General features: G+C 42.7%; 2 protein-coding genes across 3 annotated transcripts in view; one reads left to right on the top strand and one right to left on the bottom strand.

Moving 5' to 3' along the window:
• Positions 1-12,537: 12,537 nt before the first annotated feature.
• Positions 12,538-22,267, top strand: fam13c (family with sequence similarity 13 member C). The gene is made up of 10 exons (XM_021580607.2): positions 12,538-13,188; positions 13,663-13,876; positions 14,073-14,214; positions 16,290-16,371; positions 16,629-16,834; positions 17,029-17,112; positions 17,230-17,337; positions 20,324-20,526; positions 20,639-20,740; positions 21,331-22,267. The coding sequence occupies exons 1-10, from the start codon at positions 12,996-12,998 to the stop codon at positions 21,440-21,442; spliced, it is 1,446 nt and encodes a 481-aa protein (XP_021436282.2). The 5' UTR covers positions 12,538-12,995; the 3' UTR covers positions 21,443-22,267.
• Positions 20,762-26,264, bottom strand: part of LOC110502531 (phytanoyl-CoA hydroxylase-interacting protein-like) — a 42,227-nt gene continuing 36,724 nt past the window's right edge. For both annotated transcript variants that reach the window (XM_021580608.2, XM_036960081.1), the window contains exon 5: positions 20,762-23,679. In XM_021580608.2, coding sequence (XP_021436283.1) covers positions 23,133-23,679 — 547 coding nt within the window. In that variant the 3' untranslated portion in view covers positions 20,762-23,132. The remainder of the gene's footprint in view (positions 23,680-26,264) is intronic.

Genomic DNA, 26,264 nt, shown 5'->3' with positions numbered 1-26,264 from the left:
AGGAGGAATAATGGTTTGGGGCTGTTTTTCATGTTTCGGGCTAGGCCCCTTAGTTCCAGTGAAGGGAAATCTGCATAATATGACATTCTAGACGATTCTGTGCTTCTAACTGTGTGGCGACAGTTTGGGGAAGGCCGTTTCCTGTTTCAGCATTACAATGCCCCCGTGCACAAAGCAAGGTCCATACAGAAATGGTTTGTCAAGATTGCTATGGAAGAACTTGATTGGACTGCACAGAGCCCTGACCTCAACTCCATCGAACACCTTTGGGATGATTTGGAATGCCGACTGCGAACCAGGCCTAATCGACCAACATCAGTACCCAACCTCACTAATGCTCTCGTTGCTGAACGGAAGCAAGTTCCCGCAGAAATGTTCCAAAATTTAGTGGAAAGTCTTCCCAGAAGAGTGGATCCTGTTTTAGCAGCAAAGGTGGGACCAACTCCATAAGAATGCCCTTGAATTCAGAATGAGAAGTTCGACGAGCAGGTGTCCACATACTTTTGGCTATGTAGTGTAGCCATGTGCGATTTTGGGAGCATGTGCGAGTGGTGGGAGAGAGACCCTTGTTGTGTGTTTGTGCGTGTGCATAAGAGAGAAACTGAGGGAATATTTCAGCCTCTCTCTCTCACTTGCTGACATACATTGTGAGTGGATACAGAGGAGTACCACGGTTCAGTGCCCTCTTACTGAGGACTTATCCAACGGAAGCTTTACTCTTAACATGGTTCCTTGTAGGGCTCTATTAGTCCTGTTGTAAAGACAACCAGTATGTACAATTCAATGTGCTACACCAACGATGGTTCACCTCTCAACTTGGGCCAATGTCAAAGTATTCACTGAAATCCTCTTAGACTCATCGTTCTGTTCTGTGTTTTGGCGGAAATGTACAATCCAAATATTTAGTTTATTCCCAGAAGAGATTATAAACCCTGTCATCAAGGATTTGATTCTTAACTAACGTCTTCCTAGTAATAAGGCCAATTGAAGCCACGTGTTTGGGAAATCATGTGTATCAGGGGCAATGTTCCCTCTAATCTTTTGCATCACTGAGCAAATCTCAGGTCTGCTGAGTGTAGACTTGAACGTTGTGAATATTCTGTGCTACTTCCGGCACACGTTTACTGTGAACACAGGCTGTACCTGCTTTAAGTTAGTTTTAACAGTGGTCAAGTAGTCTACCGTGGCTATTTTATAATGTAGGCCTACCAGAGTGGCACACCATTAAAAATAATGGAGAAAATACATCCCATAACATGTTAACACGGAAATAGCTGGTTTATCATTCAGTCTACAGTACAGTAGCAGCCAATGTGAGATGTTCAATGTAGGTGTAACAGCATTCAGAGGAAGAAGGTGAGGACCAAGGTGCAGTGTGGCACGTGTTCATATTATCTACTCAAAACCGCACACTAAATACAAAAAAACAAAAGGAATACCCGACACAGTTCTGACCGGCGACACAAACACTCAACAGAAAACAACTACCCACAAAACTGTCAGGGGGAAAAGGCTACCTAACTATTGTTCTCAATCAGAGACAACGATAGACAGCTGCCTCTGAATGAGAACCACACCAAGCCAACAAAGAAATCCAAAACATAGAAAATGAACATAGAATGCCCACCCTAGTCACACCCTGGCCAAACCAAAATTGAGAATAAAAGCCTCTCTATGGCCAGGGCGTGACAGTAGGCCTACATTCCATGAGACTTTTGAAAAAAACATGCAGGGCTTGACATCCACTCTATCCACTTGTCCTTCAGACAAATACGTGACTGAAAATGTTGTTGTTATTGTTTGATGCAAGAAACCACTTTACAAATTAAAATGCATCATTATTCCCATACCATTATTACAGATAATCAAACAAATTATTCGACGCTCTGCCTATTGGCTACTTAGCTTATTCAAGCCTGTCTCAAAATACAAAACTGCCCCTTTAAGACAAAAAAAGCTCTTTACTTGACTGCTTTTCAAAGTTGTCTAGAAATGCACACTTTTTATGCTCTTATAGGAAGCAATTTGATCTCAAAACAAGCGCCTCTACCCACGACGCTGATACTGTAAAAACAGTCCAGTTCAAAGTGAATGGCACAAATCCATGCAATCTCCATAGACAAGCATTGGCAGTAGAGTCAGACAACACCGTCTGGATCTAGCTGGAATGACTCAGAGCTGGTGTTTGTGCTTGCTTGTTTGTGTGTGTGTGTGTGTGTGTGTGTGTATTTCCTATTGGCAAATCAGAGGATTTCACAGATGCCCCTCATTACACTGCGGAGAGGGGTTTTATAAATAGACAAAACATGTAGCAAATAAGATGTTGTGATGATGTGGATTTATGCCCACTCGTCACGAACCCGAAGACTGTCTAATCTACCACCAGGCCCTTTTTTTAGAACAGAGCATTCTATTACCCTTATGCATTTATTTCTAGAAGTTATTTTGTATAATTGGTTCCACACATATAGAAATGCATTTAATGCTGCTATTAACTGTCTTTAGCCTACGAGAGTGAAATATTGTTTCGGTACACAGAGTCATCGTAACACTCACGAGTTAGAAACTCTGTGTCATTCTGTTAATGCTTTCCTTTGTTCATTCTTCCCACATTGTGACTGAGCTCCATGTGTCCTATCTTGTCTGTCATTTAGGCTGTGTTTTAGGATCGAGCACACCTTTACGCATCGCGATATGTTACCGGGTTGCCGTCATTTGCCGGTTCGATTCATGTAAGATGTGCCCAATTTAAAGTGTACATGGAAGTGGTCACGTCTGTTTTAGACGGAATGTATACTGAATAAAAATATAAACACAACATGATGTGTCAAGCAATTGGCATGCTGACTGCAGGTATACCCCCCAGAGCTGTTGCCAGATAATTTAATGTTCATTTCTCTACCATAAACCGCCTCCAACATAATTTTAGAGAATTTGGCAATACGTCTAATGGGCCTCACAACTGCAGACCACATGTAACCACGCCAGTCCAGGACTTCGGCATCCGGCTTCTTAACCTGCGGGATCATATGAGTCCAGCCACTTGGAAAGCTGATAAAACTGTATTTCGGTCTGTAATAAAGCCTTTTTATAGGGAAAAACATCATTCCGATTGGCTGGGCCTGGCTCCCCAGTGGGTGGACCGGGCTCCCAAGTGGGTGGGCTCCCAGGCTCAACCATGGCTGCGCACCTGCCCAGTCATGTGAAATCTAAAGATTAGGGCCTAATGATTTTATTTCAATTGACTGATTTCCTTATATGAACTATAACTCAGTAAAATTGTTGCAATTGTTGCATGTTGTGTGTATTTTTGTTTATATTTTTGTTCAATATATGAAATTGGGTAATTATGAGGAGGACAGTTTAATTGGTATACCAGTTATGTAGTTACTTGTCATTGGACAAGTAACCATGTCCCAGGGAGGGGCTTAGAGAATATACAGTTGAAGTCGTAAGTTTGCATACACCTTAGCCAAATACATTTAAACTCAGTTTTTCACAATTCCTGACATTTAATCCTAATAAAAATGTCCTGTCTTAGGTCAGTTAGGATCACTACTTTATTTCAAGAATGTGAAATGTCAGAATAATTGTAGCGAGAATGATTTATTTCAGCTTTTATTTATTTCATCACATTCCCAGTGGGTCACACGTTTACATACACTCAATTAGTATTTGGTAGCATTGCCTTTAAATTGTTTAACACGGGTCAAACGTTTCAGGTAGCCTTCAAACAAGCTTCCCACAGTAAGTTGTGTGAATTTGGGCCATTCCTCCTGACAGAGCTGGTGTAACTGAGTCAGGTTTGTAGGCCTCCTTGCTCGCACACGCTTTTTCTGTTCTGCCCACAAATGTTCTATAGGATTGAGGTCAGGGCTTTGTGATGGCCACTCCAATATCTTGACTTTGTTATCCTTAAGCCATTTTGCCACAACCTTGGAAGTATGCTTGGGGTCATTGTCCATTTGGAAGACCCATTTGTGATCAAGCATTAACCTCCTGACTGATGTCTTGAGATGTTGCTTCAATATATCCACATAATTTTCCATCCTCGTGATGCCATGATTTTGTGGAGTAAACCAGTCCCTCCTGCAGCAAAGCACCCCCACAACATGATACTGCCACCCCCGTGCTTCACGGTTGGGATGGTGTTCTTCGGCTTGAAAGCCTCCCCCTTTTTTCCTCCAAACATAACGATGGTCATTATGGCCAAGCAGTTCTTTTTTTGTTTCATCAGACCAGAGGACATTTCTCCAATTAGTACGATCTTTGTCCCCATGTGCAGTGGCAAACCGTAGTCTTTTTATGGCGGTTTTGGAGCAGTGGCTTCTTCCTTGCTGAGCGGCCTTTCAGGTTATTTCGATATAGGACTCGTTTTACTGTGGATATACAGTGCCTTGCGAAAGTATTCGCCCCCCTTGAACTTTGCAACCTTTTTCCACATTTCAGGCTTCAAACATAAAGCTATAAAACTGTATTTTTATGTGAAGAATCAACAACAAGTGGGACACAGTCATGAAGTGGAACGACATTTATTGGATATTTCAAACTTTTTTAACAAATCAAAAACTGAAAAATTGGGCGTGCAAAATTATTCAGCCCCCTTAAGTTAATACTTTGTAGCGCCACCTTTTGCTGCGATTACAGCTGTAAGTCGCTTGGGGTATGTCTCTATCAGTTTTGCACATTGAGAGACTGAAATTTTTTCCCCATTCCTCCTTGCAAAACAGCTCGAGCTCAGTGAGGTTGGATGGAGAGCATTTGTGAACAGCAGTTTTCAGTTCTTTCCACAGATTCTCGATTGGATTCAGGTCTGGACTTTGACTTGGCCATTCTAACACCTGGATATGTTTATTTTTGAACCATTCCATTGTAGATTTTGCTTTATGTTTTGGATCATTGTCTTGTTGGAAGACAAATCTCCGTCCCAGTCTCAAGTCTTTTGCAGACTGCATCAGGTTTTCTTCCAGAATGGTCCTGTATTTGGCTCCATTCATCTTCCCATCAATTTTAACCATCTTCCCTGTCCCTGCTGAAGAAAAGCAGGCCCAAACCATGATGCTGCAACCACCATGTTTGACAGTGGGCATGGTGTGTTCAGGGTGATGAGTTGTGTTGCTTTTACGCCAAACATAACGTTTTGCATTGTTGCCAAAAAGTTCAATTTTGGTTTCATCTGACCAGAGCACCTTCTTCCGCATGTTTGGTGTGTCTCCCAGGTGGCTGGTGGTAAACTTTAAACGACACTTTTTATGGATATCTTTAAGAAATGGCTTTCTTCTTGCCAGTCTTCCATAAAGGCCAGATTTGTGCAATATACGACTGATTGTTGTCCTATGGACAGAGTCTCCCACCTCAGCTGTAGATCTCTGCAGTTCATCCAGAGTGATCATGGGCCTCTTGGCTGCATCTCTGATCAGTCTTCTCCTTGTATGAGCTGAAAGTTTAGCGGGATGGCCAGGTCTTGGTAGATTTGCAGTGGTCTGATACTCCTTCCATTTCAATATTATCGCTTGCACAGTGCTCATTGGGATGTTTAAAGCTTGGGAAATCTTTTTGTATCCAAATCCGGCTTTAAACTTCTTCACAACAGTATGTCGGACCTGCCTGGTGTGTTCCTTGTTCTTCATGATGCTCTCTGCGCTTTTGACGGACCTCTGAGACTATCACAGTGCAGGTGCATTTATACAGAGACTTGATTACACACAGGTGGATTGTATTTATCATCATTAGTCATTTAGGTCAACATTGGATCATTCAGAGATCCTCACTGAACTTCTGGAGAGAGTTTGCTGCACTGAAAGTAAAGGGGCTGAATAATTTTGCACGCCCAATTTTTCAGTTTTTGATTTGTTAAAAAAGTTTGAAATATCCAATAAATGTCGTTCCACTTCATGATTGTGTCCCACTTGTTGTTGATTCTTCACAAAAAAATACAGTTTTATATCTTTATGTTTGAAGCCTGAAATGTGGCAAAAGGTCGCAAAGTTCAAGGGGGCCGAATACTTTCGCAAGGCACTGTAGATACTTTTGTACCTTTTTCCATCAGCATCTTCACAAGGTCCTTTGCTATTGTTCTGGGATTGATTTGCACTTTTCGCACCAAAGTACGTTAATCTCTAGGAGACAGAACGCGTCTCCTCCCTGAGCGGTATGACAGCTGCGTGGTCCAATGGTGTTTATACTTGAGTACTATTGTTTGTACAGATGAACGTTGTACCTTCAGGCATATGGAAATTGCTCCCAAGGATGAACCAGACTAGTGTAGGTCTACATTTTTTTTTAAATGTATTTTAATTTCCCCATCATGTCAAGCAAAGAGGCACTGAGTTTGAAGGTAGGCCTTGAAATACATCCACAGGTACACCTCCAATTGACTCAAATGATGTCAATTAGCCTATCAGAAGCTTCTAAAGCCATACTTTTCTGGAATTTTCCAAGCAGTTTAAAGGCACATTTGTGGAGTGGTTGAAAAATGATTTTTCTGAGGGTCTGGATAAGAGGTGGTGCTCTCTCTCTCTCTCTCTCTCTGACAGCTGACCTACTTCCATCTGGGTTACACAGCTCCTATTGGCTGACCCTGGGCAGCACATCAAATCAAATCAAATTGTATTGGTCACGTACACATGGTTACCAGATGTTAGTGAGAGTGTAGCGAAATGCTTGTGCTTCTAGTTCCGACAGTGCAGTAATATCTAACAAGTAAGTGACAAGCCAACCTCAGGCACATTCTCACAGGGTGTAAAACAAGCCTCACCCAAGGACGCTACACTTGGCGTCACAACCAAGTCCTTAAAAACCTTGCATCCGCCCTGGAGGACAAGCGAGCTGCCACCAACTCCCTACCACCCCCAGCAGCATCCGCGAAGGGGCTAAACCACCGGTGTAGAGCGAGACCAGCTGGGCTTGGCTGGAAAATGGAAAATGGAAAATGTTAGCTGACATTGGCCGGCAACTTGTGTTTCCTCCGGAGATCGCAACCACCACCCTAAGACCTGACATGGTGCTCTGGTCCCGTTCGCTCAAGAAGGTCTTCATCATTGAGCTCACAGTACCCTGGGAGGACTCAGTAGATGAGGCTTATGAGCGAAAACATCTGCGCTATGCCTATCTAGCTGCCGAAGCACGGCATCATGGCTGGAACACAGAAGTCCGACCAGTGGAGGTGGGCTGCAGAGGTTTTGTGGCAACATCAACAACCAGACTGCTTAGAGACCTGGGAATTAAGGGCCAGAGCCAGCGTTCGGCAATCAAAGCTGTATCGGAGGCGGCAGAAGGCAGCAGTCAGTGGCTCTGGATGAAGAGGAAAGACCCCAGCTGGGCCCCGAAGTGAGAGGGCCAGGAGGTATGCGGTCAACAATGCTTGACTCAGGGAGGAGGACGCCCCTGCCATGCATAGTCCCATGGGATGTTGGCTATCAACAACAAGGCAACTCCTATGACTAATTGGGATGGGACACAAGCGTAGGATTGATCACCCTGTCGCTGGCCGCCTTTGGGGAGGGTGTATAGTGTGAAAGGCCGAAACACCACAGGAACCAAAGGTACACTACTGACGATGCGCTCCCCAAATTTCACCAGGCTCACTGTTCATTAACTCTTGGAAGTGCTTGCACAAAGGATAGTAACATCTCATCCTATGTTCTTGGAATCTTAACAAGTAAGTGAAATGGCTAAGCCCGCTCGGAGGCGAGTGAGCCATCCTTTGAAGGCTGTCAAGGTTCCAGTACTCTACTATGCCCTACTATGCCCTATGCCCTATGCCCTGGTGCCAGTCTAATTTGCATGAGTGTCATTGCGCTCACCCTTCTTGTTTGTCCATAGTGAACACTGTACATCAAGTGTAATCAGCTGGTTGTTTGGTCTTGGTTGAGTGTCCCAAATGTTCTCCTGTCTTCTTTGCTTCAGCATCTGAGACTAGCTACAGTAATTTGCAAGTTGGGGCTGAATATTTACACTGAATAAAACTTGTTTGATTGCATGTTATAAAATACATGTAATCTGAAAAGTATGATCTTACACTGCATTCCAAAAAATTGCTTTGTTAATTACTGTCCTATTTTTAGATTCGACTAGACGACTGTTCTTGAACATTTTTTGCAGGATGCTTACTAGACATTCTAGTGCATTTCTACCAGTGGAGTCTGACTTCACCTCATTCAACTCATTTGAGTTGCAAAACAGGTGCAAGGTGCATGCATTGCAGAAATCAGTGGAGGCTGGTGGGAGAAGCTATAGGAGGATGAGCTCATTGTAAAGGCGGGAATGGAATGAATGGAACGGTATCAAACGCATCAAACATTTGTAAACCAAATGAGTTGAATGAGGTGAAGTCAGTGTGTAGTTGCTGCTGCTAAGGGAAGTAAGCAAGCCTTGTCCAAGCCAGAATGGCCCATGGGGGCAGGAGCCTATCTCCTGTTTCTGTAGCGTGAGGCAGCTTAATGTACACCCACTGGACAGGATGCAAGTTGCTGCTGCTAACCTTGTGTATAAGAGTTAGACCACTTGGGTAACATTCCCAGACTACTGGCAGCACATGTTACCCCTGGGCAGATTAGTAGTGTTTTGTTTTGCTGAGAGCAGGCAGATGAAGACTAAATGGAGGTCTGTATGATGTATTCACACCCAGAAGTAGGAAGACAGTTCTTGATTTTGTGAAAGTCAATATTTACAAATGCTTTAATGTATGTTTAATATAATTTAAGTTCATGTTCAAAATAATGTTGTCCAGGCCTCCTGGGTGGCGCCCAGGCTCTGTCGTAACCGGCCGCGACCGGGAGGTCCGTGGGGCGACGCACAATTGGCCTAGCGTCGCCCGGGTTAGGAAGGGCTTGGTCGGTAGGGGTGTCCTTGTCTCATCGCGCACCAGCGACTCCTGTGGCGGGCTGGGCGCAGTGTACGCTAACCAAGGTTGCCAGGTGCACGGTGTTTCCTCCGGCGCATTGATGTGGCTGGCTTCCGGGTTGGATGTGCGCTGTGTCAAGAAGCAGTGCAGCTTGGTTGGGTTGAGTATCGGAGGACGCATGACTTTCAACCTTCGTCTCTCCCGAGCCCGTACGGGAGTTGTAGCGATGAGACAAGATAGTAGCTACTACAACAATTGGATACCACGAAATTGGGGAGAAAAAGGGGTAAAATTCAAAAAATATATATAAAAATAATGTTGTCCATGCTTGAACTTGTTACTCAAATTTGCACAATGTATATTATTTTGGCCATTGGAGGAATAGGGGACAATAATGAGCAATATGTCCTCCAACTAAACAAAAAAATATTACTCATTCCTTTTACATTGTGCTTGTATTATACCCCCCTCTCTGTAGTCCTGAGACCTTATACCTTGGCTCGGACATCACTAGCCACACACAGCACCTGATCCCAGACATATTGGAGGATGTTGTGGATGACGAGCCTGGCTGTGTTCTCACCTGCTTCGCTGATCCTGGACCAGCTGGGGAGCCTAGCCAACAGGGGGAGGAGGATCCTGGATGTCCCAGGGGAAGATGGGTCTCTCTGGGGTGCTGTGGGTCATCCATCAATACTTCCCGAGCTTTCCTCTCTTTGTCCCAGAGTCCCCGGGGGGTGGGAGATGACATCAGTTAGTGACCCTGCTCCATATGACCCCTGCATCTGTTCACTTACTTAACATGCAGTTTATTTATTCATGTCTGCTTCATTGGGATGTCCTTATTGAGAAGTTCAAGGTTATCCACCCCAACCTGCCTGCTCAAGTCTCGGGTCATAATAGCAGATGACAGGCTTTTTGAAAAAGTATTGAAGAATGCCGTTCAGCTTGTATTTATCTTCCTGAGCAGGACAAGGTCACATCAGGAGGAAGACCCAGTCACCTCCTTCAGTGTAAAGGAGGAAGAGGACAAAGAGGAGGAGAGAGGCCCGTTTAGCCATCTGTGGACTCATGAAGACTATTACCAGGTGATCTCTCTCGTTTTTTCTCTATCTCTCTCTCTCTCACTCACACATCACTTTTCTCATTAACAATGCAAAAACACAATTGTCACAATATGATGATTCACCCTCAGCTCAACGCACTGTAAGTGTGTATGTGTCTGTATTCAGTGATAGCCTAGACGTTAACATCATCATAAATCCAGAGCTATTTCTAAATCACCATGTTTATTGTGACCTGCAACGCGGGCCCCTATGAAGAAGTTGTTAGATAAAAATGAAAAAAGCTAATGAGCAGAAGATATGTTTGTTAAAATATATGAATTGGTCCCAATAGTTGAATTGCAGCAACAATTGATGTCAGTATTCACAAAGTACAGCATGGTACAGTATGTTTCAATTGATGAGTCGGTGTACGCAGAGTCTATTGATAAAGATATTGTATGCATTGGGTTTTAGGACATAAAGGATCCTGAGCATAACCCCGCCTGCTATGAGTGCTCCAGGTGGGTGTCATTGAGCTGGCAGGCCCAGGACCCCCAGAACCTAGCTGACAAAACACAACTCCATGCTGAAGGAAGTTTCGGATTCAATTAAGCAGAGACTAGAGGTTTTCACGGGTCCAACTATATGGACCCGGACCCGAGGACAGTCAGACCCAAAGGGACTCAATAAAAATAAATAAATGGGAACACAGACCCAAGAACAATCAGACCCGAATGGACCCATAGACAACTCGACCTAGACCTGACCCATACTTTTTCAATAAACGTTAATCAAATACAACCAGGGACTGTTTGCATGCTTCTGTTTCTCGAAAATGGTAACTCAGCGCAAATGCGCATCTGCCGATTGTATCTCCAATGACGTAGGCCTAGATTGTGTGATTTGATTGGTCAATAAGTATTTGGAGACCTAGGCCTACGTCTCTGGAGATTCAATTGGCACTTTGCCATTTTCAAAAAACCAAAGCAAGCAATAAATTGGCGATTGTATTTGATTCATGTTTCTTGAAAAAGTATGGATTTCAGCAAACCAAGAAAGGCACGGTACTACAGATGACAAATATGAACTCTGTTGCTGGAGTTCATCAGAAACTTCCTGCACCATGTAGTTGAGTTAAGTCAGCTACCTAGAACCAAGACCTGCTTACAGACAGGCTTTTAGGGAAGACCCAGTTTTATTTTTTGTCAACAAAGATATTACTGTACTTTCATGATAGCAAGGGCTAAGGGAGTAAGTTATTTTCGTAATGATTCAGGAAACAAAGCATCCATTCTCTCACTGCTGGATATGGCCTATGCCAACAGTCCCATCAAAGTCTTCTCTAATGTCTCGTGTGGAATAGTAAAAAAATGTTTTTTTTAAAATAATCAAATTTCAATGCTCCACTCTGTTTTAATTGGTGTGCTTTGAAAGAAGCCTTAACTGAAAAACATTTTCAACTTCATGGAAAACAAACAAAACGTGTCAGCAGCAACAGCCACAGAATGGTGGCAACTCTGCTGCTAGTGTTAGTGGTTCTGTAATGGCGAGGAGAGATCAAATTGGCGGCTGAACTGAAAACATCTGCCATGAGGTAAAGTAGTTCTGAAAGACAAAACAACCTTTTTGATATCCCTACATGGCATGGGGCTGGTCCAGGTAAAGGAACAGAAAATACATTCTGGCCAGACAGAGATGCACAAGGAACATGTCAAATGAGTCAATTCTGTCTGTGCCTGAGGTATAGACATTCTGTCTGTCTGTCTGTCTGTCTGTCTGTCTGTCTGTCTGTCTGGCTGGCTGGCTGTCTGTCTGTCTGGCTGGCTGGCTGGCTGTCTGTCTGTCTGTCTGTCTGTCTGTCTGTCTGTCTGTCTGTCTGTCTGTCTGTCTGTCTGTCTGTCTGGCTGGCTGTCTGTCTGGCTGGCTGGCTGTCTGTCTGTCTGGCTGGCTGGCTGGCTATCTCAAATCCAACAGCAAAAACATGTCAATATATGAGTGTTATAAACAGCCCAGAATAGAACCGTTTACTTGAGCTCTCATTTTAGATGGTGAGTCATTAATTGCATTCCAATCAGGGGCAATGGTTTCATTTTAGATATGGGTCATTTTTATTGACACTGCGGTATTGATTTTAATATTTTGGGAAGTGGAATACATTTGCATTGGCTAATGGCAAGTGTGTGCGTTCATACAGGTTAGCGTTTGTGTGTGTGTGTGTGTGTGTGTGTGTGCACGTGCGTGTGTGTGAGTAATTGCCCCCTCCCTTTCCTCTGTCTCCTGTCTGACGCACACAGTTTTTTAAATGAATGAACAGCGAGAAGGAGGGGCTATAACCTCACCAAATCATGATGTCAAACAAAACTGAATGAGCCCCCCTTTACCCTCCATCCCCCAGACTACCCCATATTTATGCATCAAAACCTATTTTATCCTAGTACGGACGCTCACAGAACAACCCATGTCAACCCCCTACTGCGGCTCACACTGAGCTAACAACGTCAGCCTTCCTTCTCTCCAATTAGAATGCTCAGCCTCACAACGTTACCACGGAGACCCCCCCCCCCCCCCCCCCATCATATTCCCACACGCATGGTTTTCCCGAACGTTTCCCTGACGCTATGAATAATCCATCATGTGGAGGTGAGCCGGAGCAGCGGAAGCATCACGGGGAACGCAGACAGACCGGGAAAAACAGGGAAAACACAGATATGTGCAGACATACATGGATTCTACTGAATCACTAACAGTGATACTATGAGAATTACAGAACACAGGGATTTCACCCTTCTGAGGAAGCTGAGTACGCTGTCACACACACAGGGATCTAACTAATGGGATCACATGTGGATCCAGGTCTGAGGAAACCTAGGGAGAGCAGAACCGAGACAAGACCCATTATGTGGCTGCTAACGTCATGTCTTACGCCACCCTTTTATAACTGAGGTGTGGGGCACACGGACACAACACAAGATCACTTTCCCTAAGGACAAGCCCTCTTAACTGCCATCATCAGGATTTTGCTACCCACCTTCTTCAACCTCTCCACCCCAGACAGGGGATCTGCACCCCTGTTTTACCTTCTCCAGACCCCTAATTCTGAAGGCATGTTCTGCTTCTGTTTCCAGAGCCCCTCCCTGAAGCAGCAAGCCCTGGAGGCTGAGCTGTGCACCTCACCCCCCGGAACCCCCCAGGAGGACCTGGAACTCCCCCCTTGTACAAATGACTACCAGAGCCTAACCCCATCTCTCCAATCCCTCCCAAAACAGGACCAGGACATCATCAGCACTTCACTGACAGGTAGGAGAACAACACCTTCCCTATCCCTCCTTTTCTTTAATCCCTTCCTCCTCTCCGATCTCTCTCAACCCTCGTCTCCTCGTAAGCAAATTGGTTATTCTCGTACTGTGTGATATCTTGTACACTATGATTGATATTTAGTGCTTTTTTTGTGAGTGTCACTTCATCTGTCTTATGTGTAGTGGATAATATAAGCTCTTGTCAGTGTTAGCTTTGGGTGGGTATGTCTCATGCTTGCTTATCAAGTCACGATGCGCCAGGATGCTCAAGATACAGTAGGAGCAGTGTGTGTATAAGGGCAGATATCTTTGGAGTATGTTCTGGATATGAGGTGAAGTTGGTTGTTTTTGACCAGTAGGACAGGTGCACAACTACACCACTAGCTTTGTTATAGATTCAAACCTGTTAGTCTTCATTTCCTTTCTGTACTTTGACCCCGTTGTCTCTCTCCCTCCACCCTCTGCTCCCTGTCAGAAGCCAGTCCGGTCCACAGGGCCCCCGTGTCTCTCTCTGAGGGGAGTAGCAGTGAGTGTCTGCTGACCCCTGGTCCTAGTCCTCTCCTCCAGCGCCTCGCGGCTGGCGACTGTCCCATTCCGTCCCCCCGCTGCCACAACCTCAGCCAGGGCCAGCGCTTCAACACAGACCCGGAAACAGCCCCATCCCCACCCTGCTCACAATACATCAGGATGTAAGAGACTGTGTTCAAGTGTTGTGTGTTTGTGTTCGGTTTTTGTGTGTGCATTCGGATGGAGAGAGTATGTAGCTTTGTGTGTCCAAGGTTTATGCGTGTTAAGTGTGTGTTGTGTATTAGGGGGTGTGTCTTGGAAGCATATGTGATGGATAAATGTGGAAATTTACCATTCTAGCTCTCCCTCCCTCACCAGGGCCCATTACACAGTCAGGACTGAACCAGCAGAGGGAGCTATCAAGACCCCATCAATCACAATGCTAAACAGACACATCCAGAACCTGAGGAAGAGGATCAGACATTTTGAGGAGCGCTTTGAACAAGAGAGACACTACAGGGTGAGACAGTAAAACCATCAAGCATCAACGTTTATTTACAACCATATTATAGCCCAGAGGCCAACCTTTTAGTTTCTGAATAAATCCATGGTTTGACTGGTGAGAGCTTTTTTACACAGTGTCTCATAAAGACAGAGCCCACTGGACAAACTGCAGAGAAACGTTGTTTCAACATAATTTGTCAACATATTGTGACGTGGAATCTGTGTGGAAAATACATCAGATTTGAAAAAAGTAATCAACCTCAACTGTTGTTTTGATGGTGAAATTTCAACCACAGGATTATGTCATCATGGTAACCACATTTCAACATAGACAACAACCCTTGTATAAAATATGTTGAATTTGTACCATTAAAACAACGTCAGACCTTCAACGTTGTATCTACTATCAGGGGAAAAAAACTATAGGGTGGGCAGCACCTCCTACTGGAAAATCTATCTATAGCTACCCTTTTAACCAAGACCAGCCCTGCTTAGCTATTTTTCACAGACTATTACCAGAGTGCTATCGTGAGAATAAATGTTGAGAGAACTCCACTTAAAAATGAAATAGATTCATTGTTGCTTTCGAAGTCATTCCAGTGTAGTTTTAACAGAGCAAATGAAATGATAGCACATATATCATAAATGATACTATTTAGGCCTATATAGATACCATTTGCAAAGTCATCAACACCTATTGTTTCAATTCAACCCAACTCAAAATAGACAGTACAACAGGCCTAGGGTTTCAAGCTCTAGTTGATTTCAAATGAAATGATATTTAGTGATATTGAATTGTGTTTAGTTGTCAACACAACCGAATATCAACATTCGAAGGAGATCTTCTGCTTTGACAGTTCTATGCCACTGACTTAGTCTGGCTTTAATTACAGTTTTTCTACAAAATAATAAATTATATGTTTGATTCACATCTCCATCCCAACCTAAAAATAGGACTAAATCAAATCAAACATGATTTAAGTGCATTTATATTTTTGATTTGATTTAGTCCTATTCTTTAGCTTAGATTTTTGTTTGAGATGAAGACGTGAATCCAACATATCACAAATACTGTAGCTACCCTCTCACAGTTACAATAAAAGGGGAAGTTAGCATTTTTGGGGGTGTATGCTATTTGTGCGTTTAAACTTCCTCACTCATCATTATTCACGAATCATCCAGGATTATCTGTAATCATGGTAGCAGCCACGTGAATGTAAAAGTGTTTAGAAACATATTCTTATTTACAATAAAAGTGACTCCAAAATGACACAATACATTATTTACCATTCGTTTCTATTGGGCACAAAATAATCTGAAACACAACCAAAACAAACAGCAAATGCATCCAACAAATTTGTAGTCACAAGCTTGATGAAGCCATTGTGTGTTTTGAATAAGGGACCAAATTCTTAACCTTGTACTAGTTTAAGATAAGTGCATTTTTCCCAATACTTTTGGTCCCCTAAAATGGGAGGACTGTGTACAAAACGTGCTGTAATTTCTAAACGGTTCACCCGAGATGGATGAAAATACCCTCAAATTAAAGCTGACAGTCTGTTTATATTAAAGCTGTGGGTGAATATAGGTTGTAATCTCATTGATCAACGTCTCAGCCAAATATTACCCAATTATCCACATTGAAACAACAAGGTGTGCCCAGTGGGAGGAATGTATTTCGTCCTGCTGAGTCAAAGAATCAAGGCCACAGACAGTCATATCTCCTCTCTCTCTTCCAAGCCAGTTTAGACTGGTTCAAACCGCTCTCTCTCTCACCAGACTCGACTTCCGTTTTCTTTTCTAAAGTGCCAACTCAGCCCAATACCAGCTGCACACAGCCTTAGGGAGAAGTTAATGGTTTGGGAACAGAATAATCCAATTCAAAGAGTTCTCCTACTGGATGTTTTCACACATTACACTCCTGTCTTTCCTAGTGCTGTAGTTCTCGTTCCAGTAGAACACATGAGTTTAGTGTAGCTCCACCTAGTGTTTATGGACTGATAATAATGATAGGATATATTTAGCCATATATGAATATACCTCTTTCTATGTGTCATATATTCATGAGTTTGTGTTGTTTTTCTGTGGCAGCCAGCATACAATGATAAGACTGCCCACCCAGAAATATCTAGACTGATGCGAGACCTCACTAAGTCTCGTAAGCAGCTGAAAGGTAAGACCTTGACTTGTTGCAATCAGATGCATTTCAAAAACCCTGTGTGAACTGCTGCTGAAGTGAAAGAATGTAACACCAAGACACCATCTTGGTGGCTGTATAATGTATCATTATTATTTGTAAGGAAATGTTCATAATTATTTATGCCATTAAAAAATATATATATTTGGGGAGGAGGGACATCTATTCTGAATCTATATTGATATTTGTATGAGTGTTCTATATTGTCAAATGGAACATCTGTGTATGTGTAGAGCTGAAGCTGAAACAGTGTGTGGATGGGCTCAGAGAGCAGCAGAAAGGACGGAACACAGCTACATGCAGGTCCACCAGAGACCCCCAGGGGGCGATGGAGCACTACCAGAACAGTAACAATAAACCCTCACTGAAGGAGACTGTCGATAGCCTGAACAAGAGAATGATGGAGAAACGACAGGAGGGACTGCCAGATAACATCAAGGTAAAATGACACATCGTGAATTACCAGGTAATGCGATGGAAATTTACATAGTTATGAAAGGACCTATTCTCAAACCAAGATTACTCTTGATTAGTTGAGTGTGTTATACTGTCAGTGTAACTCTGCTGTGGTCTATTACTCTTTGGTTTGGCCTTGTGTCTGACTGTATTGCCACTGGTTGGCTCCTGGTCCAGGAGATGACTCCGGCTCAGATGGCTGTGGAGAAGTTCACCCTGCAGAAGTGTCTGCTCCACTTTGAGAGCCTGCATGGACGACCGGTAAGACTGCCCAGTGTGCCTTGTAAATGCCTATTTAGTGTAGCTTCTGAATGAGTAGCCGTAATGTTTAATATTATTATATATATTTTTTTAGTGTGTGTGTGTGTGTGTTTTCAGAGCACCAGGCAGGAGAAGACTCTGATGAAGCCTTTCTATGATCGCTACCGCCAGGTCAAACAGCAGCTCCTGTGTTCCTCCACCACCATCCCTTTCATCACCACAATAGTAAGTCACTCACTCACACACACACACACACACACACACACACACACACACACACACACACACACACACACACACACACACACACACACACACACACACACACACACACACACACACACACACACACACACACACACACACACACACACACAAGTAGTTTGGGGATGGGGCTGTGTGAGGAGATGTGGCTTAACTTCACATGTAATCAGGTGTGTAGTGCTGGGGGAGCTCCCTAGCTTTTTTCAATTTGAGAATACACAGAAAAATTTATTTTCATCAACTCTAAAATAAATAATATTTATTTACCACAAAAATTGCATGAAAATTATAGAATGACAAACCAAATAAAGATCTAGGCTATAGCACCCTACAGGTAGGTAAATTGTGTTGTATTCTCTCTGGTGAATGATGAAGAACTGTAGGCTACATGTGTGCAATGGAGAGGCCCATTGGAGGCTTGTCAACTTCAGAACATAACATTTTAAAATAAACATCACCTGTCTGCCTTGATGTTCATAAAACTCCACCGACCTGCTCTTGCGCAGTAGAACCCAGAAAGATACAGTGCATTCGGAAAGTATTCAGACTCTTTGACTTTTTCCACATTTTGTTACATTACAGCCGTATTCTAAACTAGATTAAATAGTTTCCCCCCCCCCTCATTAATCTACACACAATACCCCATAATGACAAAGCAAAAACAGTTACGTAGAACATTTTGCAAATGTATTAAAAATAAAAAAAATGAAACATCACATTTACAAAAGTATTCAGGTCCTTTACTCAGTACTTTCACCGCATTCTTATTGGCAGACTCAACAGCCTTGGTTTCGTAAATGACTGCCTCGCCTGGTTCACCAACATCTTCTCAGATAGAGTTCAGTGTGTCAAATCTGACGGCCTGTTGTCTGGACCTCTGGCAGTCTCTATGGGGTGCCACAGGGTTCAATTCTCGGGCCGACTCTTTTCTCTGTATATATCAATGATGTCGCTATTACTGCTGGTGATTCTCTGATCCACCTCTACGCAGATGACACCATTCTGTATACATCTAGCCTTTCTTTGGACGCTGTGTTAACAAACCTCCAAACGAGCTTCAATGCCATACAACACTCCTTCCGTGGCCTCCAACTGCTTTTAAATGCTATTAAAACTAAATGCATGCTCTTCAACCGATTGCTGCCCGCGCCTGCCCACCCAACTAGCATCACTACTCTGGACTGTTCTGACCGAGAATATGTGGACAACTACAAATACCTAGGTGTCTGGTTAGACTGTAAACTCTCCTTCCAGACTCACATTAAGCATCTCCAATCCAAAATTAAATCTAGAATCATCTTCCAATTTCGCAACAAAGCATTCTTCACTCATGCTGCCAAACATACCCTCGTAAAACTGACTATCCTACCGATCCTTGACTACGGCGATGTAATTTACAAAATAGCCTCCAAAACTCTACTCAGCAAACTGGATGTAGTCTATCACAGTGCCATCCGTTTTGTCACCAAAGCCCCATATACAACCCACCTCTGCGACCTGTATGCTTTCGTTGGCTGGCCCTCGCTACAGATTTGTCGCCAAACCCACTGGCTCCAAGTCATCTATAAATCTTTGCTAGGTAAAGACCCACCTTATCTCAACTCACTGGTCACCATAGCAACACCCACGCGTAGCACGCGCTCCAGCAGGTATATTTCACTGGTCATCCCCATAGCCAACACTTACAGTATATTGCTGTGTTTTACATTTGGGCTATGCTATAGAAGGCTATATCGGTCCCCTAATACAGGAATAATAAAGGCCCAGTGCTCCACTTTTGTGATTTTTTTTTTTTTTTTAAATCCCAAATTATATACAGTACCAGTCAAGTTTGGTCACACCAATTCATCCCAAACCATCTCAATTGGGTTTAGGTTGGGTGATTGAGGAGACTAGGTCATCTGATGCAGCACTCCATCACTCTCCTTCTTGGTTAAATAGCCCTGATGTGTGTTGGGTCATTGTCCTGTTGAAAAACAAATGATATTCCCACTAAACCCAAGCCAGATGGGATGGTATATTGCTGCAGAATGCTGTGGTAGCCATGCTGGTTAAGTGTACCGTGAATTCTAAATAAATCACCACAAAGCATCCCACACCCTCACACCTCCTCGCTTCACGGTGGGAACCACATATGCGGAGATCATCCGTTCACCTACTCGTTCACCTGCGTTCACCTGCATCTCACAAAGATATGCGTTCACCTGTGCCTCACAAAGACATGGTGGTTGGAACTAAACATCTCAGATTTGGACTCATCAGACCAAAGGACAGATTTCCACCAGTTTAATATCCATTGCTCATGTTTCTTAGCCCAAGCAAGTCTCTACTTCTTATTGGTGTCCTTTAGTAGTTTTTTTCAACCATGAAGGCCTGATTCACGCAGTCTCCTCTGAACAGTTCATGTTGAGATGTGTCTGTTACTTGAACTCTGTGAAGCATTTTTTGGGGCTGCAATTTCTGAGGCTGGTAACTCTCTAATGAACTTATCCTCTGCAGCAGAGGTAACTCTGTGTTTTCCTTTAAAGTTCTTGAAATTGACTGACCTTTATGTCTTAAAGTAATGATGGACTGTCATTTCTTCTTGCTTATTTGAGCGGTTCTTGCCATAATATGGACTTGGTCTTTTACCAAATAGGGCTATCTTCTGTGTACCCCCCTACCTTGTCACAACACAACAGATTGGCTCAAATATATTAAGAAGAAAATAAATTCCACAAATGAACTTAACAAGGCACACGTGTTAATTGAAATAGATTCCAGGTGACTACCTCATGAAGCTGGTTGAGAGAATGCCAAGAGTGTGCAAAGCTGTCATCAGAGAAAGGGTGGCTACATTGAAGAATGTATTTATAACTTTTTGGTTACTACATAATTCCACATTTGTTATTTCATAGTTTTGATGTCTTCACTATTATTCTACAGTCTCTGTGCTGATTCCCTACAGGAGGAAGAGGAGTGTTCTGATGAAGAGTATGTGAAGGACAGCCCCTGGCTACCTCATACAGCATTGCACTGTGTGTCTTCAGAAGAGTCACTGTGTCTACCACATAACGAGGTAGCCAACACACCTCTCGTGTCGCCTCTGGAGGAGATCAAAAGTCTACATCCACCCAGTGTCACCACAGCAACACTGCACAAGGCATCAAGGTATGCCCCTGGTTAACTTCTCTTGCTAGTCCATAGATTCATTTTGGAGTGAGGCCTTGCTGTATGTATTCTTGTCTCACTCCTCTCTGTGACCCCTCCTACTGTACTGTAGATCAGAGTTACTGGAGCAGCTGAGGGTGACACGAGCAGAGAAGAAGAGACTCCGTTCAGTACTCCGAGACTTTGAGGACCACTTCTACACACAGACCGACAGGTAAGACTCGTTACACTTCACTGTTTGCATTTTCTTTCATTTTCTTTTAACAAACTGGAACATTTGGTATCCATAGTTCAACAATGCCTTGTGAAAAATAAAATAAAACATCCACCAAAAGAATTCAGCAGAATGATACAACAGCGTGATGCACACTCACGTTAATACGACACAAAGAAGTACTTAGGAGAGAGACAGAGAAATAGTCAACTGCTCTGAACTACAGTATACACATCTTTTGTACATGTAGCTGTTTTTTTTAAGTAGGGCTCTATTCAATCTGTAACACTGAAGCATTACGGATTCCCCAATAGAAATGTAAAGTTAATTTCCGATTGAGCCGACATAAGCAGCGTTTACCATGAATGCATTCTCCACCTAAGTGGGAACATTGCCTTTAAATGTCAATCACGCTGTAAAGCTGAATTTCCGTGACGCAGATTGAATAGAGCCCTAAAATACAATGCTTTAATTACAATACTCACTGTACAATGTTATCTGAATAAGGCAACACAAGGACTATACCAGTAAAGGAAGCTGCAGCTTGTCTAAAATATTAAGTAATATGTTTCTCTTCCTCGTCTTTAAAGGAATGCCCAGAAAGAGGACCGCGGGCCCATGGCAGAGGAGTACTGCGAGTACAAGAACCTAAAAGCAAAACTCCACTTACTGGAAGCCCTGCTCAGTAAACAGGATACTTAGAAGACTGTCTAAGCTTCCTTCACAGTGGGACTTTTATTTTGAAACACTTTTTTACTCATTTATAGGACCTTTAGTTTCTGAACAATTTTCAAAGTGAAATACCGGTACTTCTTGTCATGTTTCATGCCATGGTTACATGGTGATGCACTTTAAATTACTTTGATGTTGACTGACTCTCACTTTGGTTAAGAGTGATGGCAAGATGATACAAGAGTTGCTGGGCGACATCCAACAATTTTTTGTCCCATAACAAGTCCTTTGTTATTTATGATAACAAATGATATTTTATGCAACTGATGGAATTATAATATTTTATGCAACTGATGTAGCGAGTGTAACAGTTTTAAGGAAACAAAGAGAACAAATATAACAGTTGATGTTAGATACATGTTGTCAATTTCTAAGCTATTTTATGACACTATTGTTACTTGCATTTTCTTCTCGCAAAACTATTCTCGGTATAACAGGTGGTGTACTATGTTCAAATGTGGCACTTTGAAAAGTGCAATCTTGGCAAGGAGGATATGTCATCCAAATATACAATCTGACAATCCTGTAGAATATTTGTGTATGTCAATCAGTTTTTAGTCCCACTTTGTACTATGATATGTATTAGTTAATAGTTGACATGATGCATTGTGGCAATTCAAGTTATACATTACCTTGGAAAAAAAAAAGTGTGAATGTTGGCATAGGGCAAGTTACTCCTGCAGTCAAATGTGTTTTTCATCCCAAAATGCCATTCTTTACTATGATCAGATCTCTTGACATTGTGCACTTCTGGTTTCTATGTATATCAGTAAAAAATAAATATTTTCACACTTACTTTGCTAAACACAGTCTATGGTTTCCTTATAACTAGAATAAATAAAACATTGCAGTTGACAGCATCATGCTCTTAAAGGTTACCAAGTAGTAATTACCATGTTGATCTCAGAGTTAATTTGCTTTTTAGTGGCTGTTGCATTAGTATTGTTATTCTACAGCATGTTATTTCCATTTGGGATACCTTTGGCATAAAGATGATGACACTGCAGCCCTAAATTAGTACCAGTCTCTGCCAATAGAGGGAGTTATGGAGTAACTTGGACCAAACTAACACCTTCCAGAAGAGACAGAAAAAGAGGAACACAACCACCTGTCTACCTGGACTGAAGTGAACAGAAAAGGTCAAAGGGAGATGGAGATGTTTTGAAAAACAACAGGAGGGAAAATCTATGAGAAAAGCTGTGTGAATAAATGCAGGCAACAATGAATGTTTGGTTAGAACATTTAAAGGGATCAGTCAGTTAATTGACCAGTGTTGGCTAGCCGGTTTGGATGATGCTGACAAAGTTGTTGGGGTCCCACACTTAAGCTGTAGATCTTTCAGTTGGGGCTCCTCCCTCTTTTGCATTGTTTCTCTTCTGATGGGGTTGGCGGGAGGCTGGAATAGAGTTCCACACTTTTGGGAGGGTGGTCCTTTGAGGATGTAAAGGGTTATGGGTGATGTGTTTTGTTTATGTGTATGTTTGTGTGTGTATGCAATTGGATTGTGAATTCTAGCACCGCACCCTGTTACATTTTTTTCACAGTCTGGGTCCCTCTTTTGCACTGTTCTTCTTTTGGGAGGGTGGTTCTTTGTGGATATAGAGGTGTGTAAAGGTTGGGGTTGCATGTGTGTGTAGCACAGGTCCAGTCCAGTCTCCCACTAGCGTCCCACGCTGATGTTGCAGGTCTTGCAGCTGGGGTCCTTCTTGGCGTTGACAGTAGAAAGGCTCATAAGCTGGTGCCCGCTGATCTCTGCCACCGTGCCCAGCGCCAGGTCCACGGGATCCGTGTAAATCACCTCCAGGATCACATCCTGGGCGTGCCGGAACACCAGAGCCCCGTCGCCCGCCTCCTCGTCCAGCGTGCACGTCAGGAAGTGGTTGTTGGTGACGTCGAGCGCTTGCAGCCTTGCCTTGCAGAAGTCATCGCCGGGCGAGCCCTGTGGGGCCAGCACCAGTATGACGTAGTGGTAGGCTGTATACATGCAGTAGAAGTCCCCGAAGTAGAGGTTAGTCTTGGGGTTGAACAGGGTCTCAGCCTGGATCTCAAAGCGTGTGCGGCCGTAGGGGGAATCCTGGGGGGGCTTGCCTGTGTTGAACTCTGTGTTGCAGCTGAAGTAGAGGCCCTCCAGCTTTCCGCTGATAGGTGAGCCGTGGCTTCCACTATTGTCCTTCACTGCTGGCAGCATGCGGTTCCCATGCACCTCCCTGGAGAGGAAACATGGACAACTGTCTGAGTATTCACTATACTATAGATTACAATGCATCATCAATACAACCAGGCATTGATAAAGTAAACAAGTTCTCAGAAAGGCTCCATTTCGGAAACAATGAGTAAAAATACAGATCTAGGGCTCGATTCAATCCATATCATCAAAAATTCAGTGTTTGTAGCGAGATTGAAATTTCATGGTAATTTCAGATTTAAGCTGACATATGCTGTGTTTACCGAATGCAGTCTTCTTAAAATGTATATCTCACTGTAGCTCAGATCTTCAGCACAACGGATTGAATCGAGCCCCTAATAAATGTAATCTAGGGCTGAATTCAATTGTTATCATAGAAGTATCACGGAAGATCTGCGTTATAGCTCAATTTAGATTTAAAGGTGTCACGAGAATTTCCAATCCCAATGATAATAACAATCAATCAATAGCTCTGACCAATCCCTGAAGTTTGTAAGACCATGGGTATAATAATAATTAGTCAAAGACTCAGCTTATGCAAAAGGTTAGTACAGTTTATTCAGAGAACGTTCTAAAGTCAAGAATACAAAGACATCAATTTTATAGCTGCGCACATACTTCCACACAAACAGTAGATATCCTATGCACATACTTCCACACAAACAGTAGATATTCTACGCACATACATACACACAAACAGAAGATATCCTACGCACATACATACACACAAACAGAAGATATCCTACGCACATACATACACACAAACAGAAGATATCCTACGCACATACATACACACAAACAGAAGGTATCCTATGCACATACATACACACAAACAGAAGATATCCTATGCACACAAACAGAAGGTATCCTATGCACATACATACACACAAACAGAAGGTATCCTATGTACATACATACACACAAACAGAAGGTATCCTATGCACATACATACACACAAACAGAAGATATCCTACGCACATACATACACACAAACAGAAGGTATCCTACGTACATACATACACACAAACAGAAGGTATCCTACGTACATACTGTCTCACTACCCAGCCGACAGAGATTAGGGAGACCTTGACCTTGAGACATACTCCTCGTTCTCTCCCAAATCTCTAGTCAGGTCGGCACCGAATTTTGCTCAGACAGTCTGTGTCTAAAATACCATAAAGACATAAACATTAGCTATATTGTTTTACCCTAATTCTGACTAGGACTACACATTTATTGATTATGATTTTATACATTCTAATCAATTCCATACAATTATATGTTTCAGGGTGGAATATTCTAATCATTCAATTAACAGGTAAATCCCATTTAACAAAAGGCACTGTTCCTGCGTTCGCGGATACTGCATTCACAGTAAACACTGCATATGTCAGCTCAATTGACAATAGCTTTACATTTTAACACAGATCTTCCACGACACATCCGTGATACGGATAGAATCCAGCCCCTAGTTCATGCAAATTGCTCCTCAGTTTTCTGCTTGGTAAACAGACGCCTTCCGTTGCACTAGACAGAACTCAGAAAAAACAACAGACACACGGATTGTATTCGGAAAGATCTCTGGATGCCAACAAATTAATAGCAGAAACTTGTGCTTCTGAGGAACGTATAAATTGGCAGTCAGATCTCCTATGATGTAAATCTGAGCTCCAAATGCTTCAGTTATTGGTGTAATTACATTGGTAACACTTTAAAAGGTTATCATGATAACCATAATTGTCTCTGTCATGGTAATTATCAAATTATTCAGGTCCCACCCAGGTCATCATAGCAAAGGCCTACTTTTACAGTCATTCACCATGCTACACCACAGAGAAATGAAAATAAGAGAAGATAAAACTAGAGAACAGAAAGATCTATTATCTCCCCCCTCCAAAAAAATACATAATCGCTTAAGACACATCAGCAAACATTTTAAAACACAACAGACTCATCTCCTCTCGGTCTCGTTCACTCCGTGTCTCTCTCTCTCTATCTTGCTTTCCAGTCATGTTAGTCTGCCAGGTGTTTGCTACACACTCCGATTCCTCTTTCTTCAGAATACACTTTAAAAGGCTTTGCTTCTCCGAGCACAATGCTTTTTCTTCATTTATTCCAGCAATTACAGCGGTAGGTTTGAAATTATTTGGAAAAATCCAATGCATGTGGTCATTGGGAAGGTCATTTGTTCCAGCATATGCGCAAATGGAAAACTTGAAAAAAAACTTTTATACTTGTGTAAGATTGTGCAAACTGCTGTTTTGTAAAATAGTAATTTGGAGGTTTTGTGACCATGTTACTCTTCTAGTTAAGAATGCAGAAAAAACTACAAGTAAATAGATTTCAGAACTGTTATGTTACTGAACTATAATCTGCTAACCCGGGTACTTTACTTTTTGTATAATATAATGTAGCAGAGTTTATGAATGGATTTGGAAAACTAATACGATTTCTGTCAACACTTTTTTTGCAATAATACCCTTCTGTTGAGCTTGGGCAACTTTAATGGGGGCCACAAAAAATCAGAACTCATCGTGAGGGGCCACAGTGGCTCGCGGGTTTGCATACCCACATCCATACCCACACATGCAGTCAGAGCCGGCCTGA

This window comes from Oncorhynchus mykiss, chromosome 23 (assembly GCF_013265735.2).
Source record: "Oncorhynchus mykiss isolate Arlee chromosome 23, USDA_OmykA_1.1, whole genome shotgun sequence".
Lineage (NCBI taxonomy): Eukaryota > Metazoa > Chordata > Actinopteri > Salmoniformes > Salmonidae > Oncorhynchus > Oncorhynchus mykiss.
The sequence above is the reverse complement of the archived record's forward strand: the minus strand, read 5'-3'. Positions and strand labels throughout refer to the sequence as shown.